The 10517-nt window shown below is 32.9% G+C and overlaps 2 protein-coding genes across 2 annotated transcripts; both read left to right on the top strand.

The window, feature by feature from the left end:
• The first annotated feature begins 2277 nt into the window (after positions 1–2277).
• Positions 2278–3878, top strand: LOC135140306 (probable tyrosyl-DNA phosphodiesterase). The gene is made up of 5 exons (XM_064070799.1): positions 2278–2495; positions 2545–2661; positions 2712–2807; positions 2858–3406; positions 3461–3878. The coding sequence occupies exons 1-5, from the start codon at positions 2278–2280 to the stop codon at positions 3786–3788; spliced, it is 1308 nt and encodes a 435-aa protein (XP_063926869.1). The 3' UTR covers positions 3789–3878.
• Positions 3879–7940: 4062 nt separating this feature from the next.
• LOC135140535 (probable tyrosyl-DNA phosphodiesterase) lies at positions 7941–9569 on the top strand. Its single transcript, XM_064071124.1, has 5 exons — positions 7941–8187; positions 8237–8353; positions 8404–8499; positions 8550–9098; positions 9152–9569. Exons 1-5 carry the CDS (start codon positions 7970–7972, stop codon positions 9477–9479), a joined length of 1308 nt encoding a protein of 435 aa, XP_063927194.1. The 5' UTR covers positions 7941–7969; the 3' UTR covers positions 9480–9569.
• The last annotated feature ends 948 nt before the right edge of the window (positions 9570–10517 follow it).

Below are 10517 nucleotides of genomic sequence, written 5' to 3'. Positions count from 1 at the left end.
GAAAAATCGAAGATTCAAAATTAAAACATTCAAAAAATCGAAAATTGAAGGATCAAAAAATGGAAAATCGCAAAAAGGAAACGTGAAAATCTACAATTGGGATTGGAAAATTCAAAAAATCGAAAATATAAAATCGGAAATTGAAAAATCGAAGAATTGAAAATGTCGACAATTCAAACAATGGAAAATTCGAAATACTGAACTTCAAAAATCGAAAAACTGACAATCGAAAACTCGAAAGCTGACAAATTGAAAAATCAAAATTCAAAAATTCAAAAAATGGAAAATCGAAAAATAGAAAATCGAAAAATGGAAAATTGAAAAATCGAAAATCTAGAATTGAAATTTGAAATCTGAAAAAATCTAAAATGGAAAATCGAAAAATCGGAAAGCAAAAAATCGAAAATCTAAAACTGAAAATTCGGAAAATCGAAGATTTGAAATTGAAAATTAAAAAATTCGAAAAATTGCAAATCGAGGATTCGAAATATGAAAGAATCGAAAATCTAGAATTGAAATTCGAAAATAAAAAAAATCGAAAATAAAAAATCTAAAAATCGGAAATCAATAAATCGGAAAACGAAAAATCAAAATCGAGAATTCGGAAATTCGGAAAATTGAAGAAAATTGTTTTCTGACTTGAATTTTTCAATTCTTCAATTTCTCATTTTTTTTTCTTCAGTTTTTCGAATTGCAATTTTTTGAGTTTCCAAATTTAAATTTTTCGGTTTTCAATTTTCCAACTTTTGAATTTTTTAATTTTTTGGATTTTTCAATTTTTCGATTTGTAATTTTCACTTTTTCGATTTTACGATTTTGGAATTTTTCCATTTTTCAATTATGTATTGGATTTTAAAACTTTTACAATTTTAGGTTTTCCAATTTTTCGATGCTATTCGTTTTTTTTTCTTTCTAATTTTTCGATTCTTTAATTTTTTCAGTTTTTAGTTTTTCAATGTTTCAATTTCTCGTTTTTTCAATTTTTTCCGATTTTTAATTTTTCGTTTTTTCAACTTCTTAAACCCAAAAAAAGAAAAGAAAAAATTGTAAAATTGAAAAATCAAAAATCGGGGATTCAAAAAATCGAAAATTTGGAAAATCGAAGAATTGAAATTAGAAAATTCAAAAGTTCGAAAATTCAAAAATCGGAAATCAAAAAATCGAAAATTCCAAAAACCGACAAAATCAGTTTTCGATTTATTGAAGAATCAAAAAAAGGAAATTCAAAAAGAGGAAAATCGAAAAATCGAAAAGGCAGAATTTGAACTTGGAAATTCAAAAAATCGAAACCAGAAATCGAAAAATCAGAAATCGAGAATTCGAAAAATCGAAAATTTGGAAAATCGAAGAATTGAAATTAGAAAATTTGAAAAGTCGAAAATTCAAAAATCTAAAATTCGGAAAAGCTATAACACCAAATCGAAAAATCGAAAGCTGACAAATCTAAAAATCAAAATTCGAGAATTCAAAATTTAGAAAATTCAGTTTTCAATTTACTGAAGAATCAAAAAATTGAAACTCAAAAAGTGGAAAATCGAAAAATCGAAAAGGCAAAATTTGAACTTGGAAATTCAAAAAATCGAAACCAGAAAATCGAAAAATCAGAAATCGAGAATTCGAAAAATCGAAAATTTGGAAAATCGAAGGATTGAAATTAGAAAATTTGAAAAGTCGAAAATTCAAAAATGTAAAATTCGAAAAACCGATAAAACCAAATCGAAATATCGAAAGCTGACAAATCTAAAAATCAAAATTCGATAATTCAAAATAACGAAAATTCGAAAAATCGAAAATAAAAAATTAAAAAATCGGAGTTTAAGACGTTTTGCTAGTATAAAACACAAATAAAGAATTAATTATTTGTTAAACAAAATATGTAAAATCATCTAAATAAGGATGTACCAAAAATATTCACTTTGTCGTTATAAAAACCGATCAAACAACTATTTCCCGCAGAAATTATAGTCCAAACCAACCAAATCGCTTCTGAACCCTTAGAGTCGACATTGGCCTGAGCGCGCTCTGGTCTGTAGATCAAACAAGTTCTCAGGCGACAAGTTCTAGTGAAACAAGTCTTTTTATTGGCATCGACTGTTCAAATTTGGCGCTTGTCTTTGTCGCATCTATATTAATCTATGGTGTTACCTACCTGTTCAAAAACACAGGGGAAGCACCATTAATAAAAAAGTAAATCATTATCTCCATTTTATCTAATCTACACACTGTTTTATGTCAGTTTATTGTCAAATACACGAGTTTGTATCAGTTTCTTCCAAAATGGAATCCACAACTCTGGAAAAATTAGAAAAAGCCGCTCCTTACAACATTCTGTGCAACATCATCCCGGAATCGTCCGAAACGTCGCAGCAGCCCAACGCCATCAACTTCCGAGACCTACTTTGTCCGAGTCTGGGCAAACTCAAGTCGTCCTTACAAATAAGCTTCCTCATCGGAGTCGAGTGGTTAATGCAGCAATACGAATCTCAAAATCTAGCGTAAGTTTGAATTTTTGTCCCTCGGGAACTTGCTAGTCGAAAATTTTAGAACAACTCCGCTGACCCTTCTATATGGTGGCCAACTAAGCGAAGAGAGCGAAAAATACCTAGAAACTTTCCCCAACGTCAGTCACGAGTACGTGGAGATCAAGGGCTGCCACCACACGTAAGTTTCCCGGTTCGAAAAAAAACTGACTCAGAGTTGGCTCTTTTCAGAAAAATGGGAATCTACGTGTATGAGGATAGTTCGCTTCGAGTGGTGGTGTCCACCGCAAATCTGTACCAAATGGAGTGGGAATATGCTAATCAACAGTATGTAGTGTGGTGACACTTCCATTTTTTCAAACTTTGTTGTTTTTTAGGTTATGGGTGAGCCCTTTGTGTCGGTCGCTCCCGGAAACCGCCCCAGACACCTCTGGAGACTCCGCAACCAACTTCAAATCCGCTCTCCTAGAGTATCTACAATCCTACAAACTAGATATAGTCCAACCATGGATCTCCTACGTCACACGAGCCGACTTCAGTGACGTCAAAGTCTTCCTCGTTACGTCAATTCCGGGTCAATACACCCCCCCGTCCACCCGTTGCCACCTCCACCACGTGGGGGATTTACTCGCCCAACATTGTACTCTCCCCGACGGTGACGCCACCTCGTGGCCAATCATAGCCCAAATGTCCAGTGTGGGTTTCTACGGTAAATCCCCGGCCGAGTGGCTGCGCGGTACTTTCCTGCGAAACATAGCCGCCCACGACCGCTCCAAACTGGTCTACCTCTCCAGCGCCCCCTTGAAGATCGTCTACCCCTCTCTGCGGAACGTGCGCGACAGCTACCTTTCCAAAAACGGGGGGTTTTGTCTCAACTACGATATAGAAATGAGCAACAAGCAAGACTGGCTACGAAACTACCTGCAGTGAGTATGATGACGTTTCGGGTTTCGCTTGTGCAACTTCAGGGTTTTTTTTAGTCACTGGAAGGCGGACGAGCTCGGGCGGAGTCGGGTCATGCCGCACGACAAATTCTACTGTCGGATTTCTCCGTGTTTGACTAAGTTGGCGTGGTTTTTGCTCAGTAGTGCCAATATGTCGAGGGGGGCTTGGGGGAGCAAGTATTTGGACGAAAATAGGAATGTTTTTGTCAGGAATTATGAGGCGGGGGTTATGTTTTTCCCCAAGTTTTTTGGCGAGGAGTATTTCAAGATTGGGGGGAAAGACGGGCCGGGGTTTCCCATGGTGTGCGATTTGCCGCTCACCGAGTACGAAAAACGGGACCGTCCCTTTTGTGACATGTATTGATAAGGGAAACGTGATTTTTTGTGTTTTTGTTTGTGATGAGGTGAAGTTTGAACACCTGATTATTTTTTAATAAAGATAGAGTATTTTTGATTGTGTTGATTTTGTGTGTGAATATTTCAGAGTGGTTTCTGGCCGGTCCGACTGACGAAGGTTATTTCGACAGAACTTCCCTCGACTCAACAAAATCCTGAACCTTTGAAAGCCAACAAAATAAAAAAATGAAAAAATCGGAAATTAAAATTAAAATTGTCAAATTGTTGTATAAATGTTTACCAAAATTCACCGAAAAATTGAAAATAACAAATTCCGAATTTTGAAAAATCGAAAACCGAGAATTCGAAATTTAAAAAAATCGGAAATCAAAATTTGGAATTGAAAATTTAAAAAATGAAAATTGGAAATTGAAAAATCCAACATGGAAAAATAGAACAATTAAAACCAAAAAAACGAAAATTACTAAAATCGAAAATCCGACAAATTGAAAAAACGAAAATTCCAAAAACCGTTAAAATCAAACCGAAAATTCAAAATTACGAAATTCAAAATATGTATAGAAAATTTAAAAAATCAAAAACTGATAAATCGAAAACTCGGAAAACTAGTATGCATTAGAATTACGAAATTCAAAAAACCGAAAAGAAAATCCAGAAGAATAAAAAAAACTAAAATCCAGAAAATTCAAAACAAAAAAAATTCAAAAAATCTAAAATTAAAGAATGAAAAAACGGAAAATCGCTAAAAGGAAAATCGAAAAATCTAAACTCAAGAATTCGAAAATTCGGAAGATCGAAAAATTGAAATTGGATTATTCAAAAAATCGAAAATCGAAAATTTGAAGAATTGAAATTGGAAAATTAAAAAAATCGAAATATTGAAAATCGATAATTCAAAATGTCAAAAATTCAAAAAATGCAGAATTCGAAATATTGAATTTCGAAAAATCGAAAGCTAACAAATCGAAACATCAAAATTCGAAAATTCAAAAAATCGCAAATCGAAAAATCGAAAACTGAAGAATCGAAAAATGGAAAATCGGAAATCTAGAATTGGAATTCGAAGATAAAAAAAATCGAAAATTGAAGAATCAAAAAATGGAAAATCGCAAAAGGGAAACTTGAAGATCTAGAATTGGGATTGAAAAATTCAAAAAATCTAAAGTAGAAAATCGGAAATCGAAAATTCCAAAAACCGACAAAATCAAATCGAAAAATCGAAAGCTGACAAATCTAAAAATCAAAATTCGAGAATTCAAAATTTAGAAAATTCATAAAACTGAAAATTGAAGAATCAAAAAATGGAAAATCGACAGATCGAAAGTGTAGAATTTTAACTTGAAAATTAAAAAAATCAAAACAAGAAAATCGAAAAATCAGAAATAGAGAATTCGAAAAATCGAAAATTTGGAAAATCGAAGAATTGAAATTAGAAAATTTGAGAAGCCAAAAATTCAAAAATTTAAAATTCGAAAATAGAAAATCAAAAAATCAGAAATCAAAAAGTTGAAAATCGAGAATTCTAAAAAATGAAAATTCGAAGAATCGAAATTAGAAAATTCAAAAATCGGAGATCGAAAAATTGAAGAATTGAAATTGGAAAATTCAAAATCGAGAAATTGAAATGTGGAAAATTCTAAAAGTCTAAAATTCGAAATGTCCACAATTCAAAAAATGGAAAATCTGAAATACTGAATTCCGAGAAATCGAAAAACTGACAATCAAAAATTGGGAAGCTGAAATCGAAAAATAAAAAAAATGGAAAATCGAAAAATGGAAAATTGAAAAATCGAAAATCTAGAATTGAAATTTGAAAAGTGAAAAAATCTAAAATAGAAAATCGAAAAATCGGAAATCAAAAAATCGAAAATCTAAAACTGAAAATTCGGAAAATCGAAGAATTGAATTTGAAAATTCAAAAATTCGAAAAGTTGCAAATCGAGGATTCGAAATATGGAAAAATCGAAAATCTAGAATTGAATTTCGAAAATTAAAAAATCGAAAATAGAAAATCTAAAAATCGGAAATCAATAAATCGGAAAATGAAAAATCTAAAATCGAGAATTCCGAAATTCGGAAAATCGAAGAAAATTGTTTTCTGACTTGAATTTTTCAGTTCTTCAATTTCTCATTTTTTTTCTTCAGTTTTTCGAATTGCAATTTTTTGAGTTTCCAAATTTAAATTTTTCGGTTTTCAATTTTCCAACTTTTGAAATTTTTAATTTTTTGGATTTTTCAATTTTTCGATTTGCAATTTTCACTTTTTCGATTTTACGATTTTGAAATTTTTCCATTTTTCAATTATGTATTGGATTTTAAAACTTTTACAATTTTTAGGTTTTCCAATTTTTCGATGCAATTCGTTTTTTTTTTCTTTCTAATTTTTCGATTCTTTCATTTTTTCAGTTTTTAGTTTTTCAATGTTTCAATTTATCATTTTTTCAATTTTTTCCGATTTTTAATTTTTCGTTTTTTCAACTTCTTAAACCCAAAAAAAGAAAAGGAAAAAAATTGTAAAATTGAAAAATCAAAAATCGGGGATTAAAAAAATCGAAAATTTGGAAAATCGAAGAATTGAAATTAGAAAATTCAAGAGGTCGAAAATTCAAAAATCGGAAATCAAAAAATCGAAAATTCCGAAAACCGACAAAATCAAATCGAAAAATCGAAAGCTGACAAATCTAAAAATCAAAATTCGAGAATTCAAAATTAAGAAAATTCATAAAATTGAAAATTAAGGAATCAAAAAATGGAAAATCAAAAAGTGGAAAATCGAAAAATCGAAAATGTAGAATTTGAACTTGAAAATCCAAAAAATCGAAACTAGAAAATCGAAAAATCAGAAATCGAGAATTCGAAAAATCGAAAATTTGGAAAATCGAGGAATTGAAATTAGAAAATTTGAAAATTCGAAAATCAAAAATCTAAAATTCGAAAACCCGATAAAATCAAATAAAAAAATCGAAAGCTGACAAATCTAAAAATCAAAATTCGATAATTCAAAATAACGAAAATTCGAAATCGAAAATAAAAAATTAAAAAATCGGAAAATGTCTACCTTTTTACTTTTCGATTTTTCCATTTTTGGATTTTTAAGATTTAGATTTTTCAATCTTTTGATATTTTAATTTTTCAATATTTCTTAATCTTTCGATTTTTCGACTTCCTGGTTTTAGATGTTGTTTTTCAATTTTTCGATTTGTTAATTTTTCATTCCCGATTTATCGAGATTTGATTGTTCAGGTTTTCGATTTGTCAGTTTTTCGAATTTTCCATTTTTTCGTTTTTTGATTTTTCCGCTTTTCCAATTTTTCAACTCATAACTTTTTGTTTTCCGATTTCTCTATTTTTCGATTTTTCGACTTCATCACTTTTCGATTTCTCGTTCTTTTGATCTTTCAATCTCTCAATTTTTCAATTTTTCGAATTTTTAAGTTTTTTGATTTCGATTTTGGCCTATTTCGGTTTCTCAATTGTTCGACTTTTCGACTCCACGATTTCTTGATCTTTTGATTTTTCGATTTCTCGATTTTTCGTTATTCGATTTTTAAATTTTAGATTTTTGGATTTTACATTTTTTCGATTTTCTGATGTTTGATTTTTCGATTTTCAGTTCTTCGATATTTCGATTTTTCAATGTTTCTGTCACTAAAAACATTTAAAAATCCATACAAGATATAACAGTGTTTCCAAAACATTTTCCCGAAAAAAATCCATTGCGTTATTACGATTTCAACAATATTCTTAGTTTAAGACGTTTTGCGACACAAATAAAGAATTAATTCTTATTTAAACAAAATATGTAAAATCATCTAAATATGTACCAAAAAATATTCCCCGCAGAAATTATAGTCCAAACGAACCAAATCGCTTCTGAACGTTTAGAGTCGACATTGGCCTGAGCGCGCTCTGGTCTGTAGATCAAACAAATTCTCAGGCGACGAGTTGTACTGAAACAAGTTTTTTTATTGGCGGTTGAGGACTCCAATGTTAATAAGGGTGGTTTTGCAAAATCAGCCTGTATGTCGCATCTATATTAATCTATGGTGTTACCTACCTGTTCAAAAACACACCGGGGAAGCACCATTTTATCAAAAAATAAATCATTGTCTCCATTTTATCTAATCTACACGCTATTTTATGTCAGTTTATTGTTAAATACACAAGTTTGTATTAGTTTCCTCCAAAATGGAATCCACGACTCTGGAAAAATTGGAAAAGGCCGCTCCTTACAACATTCTGTGCAACATCATCCCGGAATCGTCCGAAACGTCGCAGCAGCCCAACGCCATCAACTTCCGAGACCTACTTTGTCCGAGTCTGGGCAAACTCAAGTCGTCCTTACAAATAAACTGCATCATCGGAGTCGAGTGGTTAATGCAGCAATACGAATCCCAAAATCTAGCGTAAGTTTGAATTTTTGTCCCTCGGGAACTTGCTAGTCGAGAATTTTAGAACAACTCCGCTGACCCTTCTATATGGTGACCAACTAAGCGAAGAGAGCGAAAAATACCTAGAAACTTTCCCCAACGTCAGTCACGAGTACGTGGAGATCAAGGGCTGCCACCACACGTAAGTTTCCCGGATCGAAAAAAAACTGACTCAGAGTTGGCTTTTTTCAGAAAAATGGGAATCTACGTGTATGAGGATAGTTCGCTTCGAGTGGTGGTGTCCACCGCGAATCTGTACCAAAAAGAGTGGGAATATGCTAATCAACAGTATGTAGTGTGGTGACACTTCCATTTTTTCAAACTTTGTTGTTTTTTAGGTTATGGGTGAGCCCTTTGTGTCGGTCGCTCCCGGAAACCGCCCCAGACACCTCTGGAGACTCCGCAACCAACTTCAAATCCGCTCTCCTAGAGTATCTACAATCCTACAAACTAGATATAGTCCAACCATGGATCTCCTACGTCACACGAGCCGACTTCAGTGACGTCAAAGTCTTCCTCGTTACGTCAATTCCGGGTCAATACACCCCACCGTCCACCCGTTGCCACCTCCACCACGTCGGGGATTTACTCGCCCAACACTGTACTCTCCCCGACGGTGACGCCACCTCGTGGCCAATCATAGCTCAAATGTCGAGTGTGGGTTTCTACGGTAAATCCCCGGCCGAGTGGCTGCGCGGTACTTTCCTGCGAAACATAGCCGCCCACGACCGCTCCAAACTGGTCTACCTCTCCAGCGCCCCCTTGAAGATCGTCTACCCCTCTCTGCGGAACGTGCGCGACAGCTACCTTTCCAAAAACGGGGGGTTTTGTCTCAACTACGATATAGAAATGAGCAACAAGCAGGACTGGCTACGAAACTACCTGCAGTGAGTATGATGACGTTTCGGGTTTCGCTTGTGCAACTTCAGGGTTTTTTTAGTCACTGGAAGGCGGACGAACTCGGGCGGAGTCGGGTCATGCCGCACGACAAACTCTACTGTCGGATTTCGCCGTGTTTGACTAAGTTGGCATGGTTTTTGCTCAGTAGTGCCAATATGTCGAGGGGGGCTTGGGGGAGCAAGTATTTGGACGAAAATAGGAATGTTTTTGTCAGGAATTATGAGGCTGGGGTTATGTTTTTCCCCAAGTTTTTTGACGAGGAGTATTTCAAGATTGGGGGGAAAGGTAGGCCGGGGTTTCCCATGGTGTGCGATTTGCCGCTCACCGAGTACGAAAAACGGGACCGTCCCTTTTGTGACATGCATTGATAAGGGAAACGTGTTTTTTTGTGTTTTTGTTTGTGTTGAGGTGAAGTTTGAACACCTGATTATTTTTTAATAAAGATAGAGTATTTTTGATTGTGTTGTTTTTGTGTGTGAATATTTCGGAGTGGTTTCTGGCCGGTCCGACTGACGATGGTTATTTCGACAGAACTTCCCTCGACTCAACAAAATCCTGAATCTTTGAAAGCCCACAAAATAAAAAATTCAAAAAATCGGAAATCAAAATTGTCAAATTGTTGTCTAAATGTTTGCCAAAATTCACCGAAAAATTGAAAATAACAAATTCCAAATGTCGAATTTTGAAAAATCGAAAACCGAGAATTCGAAATTTAAAAAAATCGGAAATAGAAATCAGGAATTGAAAATTTAAAAAATGAAAATTGGAAATTGAAAAATCCAAATCACAAATTCCAAATGTCGAATTTTTAAAAATCGAAAACCGAGAATTCGAAATTTAAAAAAATCGGAAATCAAAATTAGGAAATGAAAATTTAAAAAATAAAAATTGGAAATTGAAGAATCCAACATGGAAAAATAGAACAATTAAAACCAAAAAAACGAAAATTACTAAAACCGAAAATTCGACAAATTGAAAAAACGAAAATTCCAAAAACCGTTAAAATCAAACAGAAACATCAAAATTGCGAAATTCAAAATATAGAAAACTTAAAAAATCAAAAATTGAAAAATCGAAAAGTCGGAAAAGTAGTATTAGAATTGGGAAATTCAAAAAACCGAACATCGAAAATTGAATATCCAGAAGAATTAAAAAAATCAAAAATTCTGAAAATCGTAGAATTGAAATCTGAAAATTCAAAAATCGGAAATCGAAAAGTCGGATATTCAAAAAACCGATAAAATCAAATCGAGAAATCGGAAGCTGACAAACGGAATAATCAAAATTCGAAAATTCAAAATTAAAAAAATTCAAAAAATCTAAAATTGAAAATCGAGAATTCAAAATGTCAAAAATTCAAAAAATGGAAAATTCGAAATGTTAAATTTCGAAAATTCAAAAAATCG

This window comes from Zophobas morio, unplaced genomic scaffold, assembly GCF_036711695.1.
Source record: "Zophobas morio isolate AGI-343-1 ecotype UQ-CSIRO unplaced genomic scaffold, CSIRO_AGI_Zmor_V1 ptg000040l, whole genome shotgun sequence".
Taxonomy (NCBI): domain Eukaryota; kingdom Metazoa; phylum Arthropoda; class Insecta; order Coleoptera; family Tenebrionidae; genus Zophobas; species Zophobas morio.
Note: the sequence above shows the minus strand (reverse complement) of the source record. Positions and strands in the feature narration are given on the sequence as shown.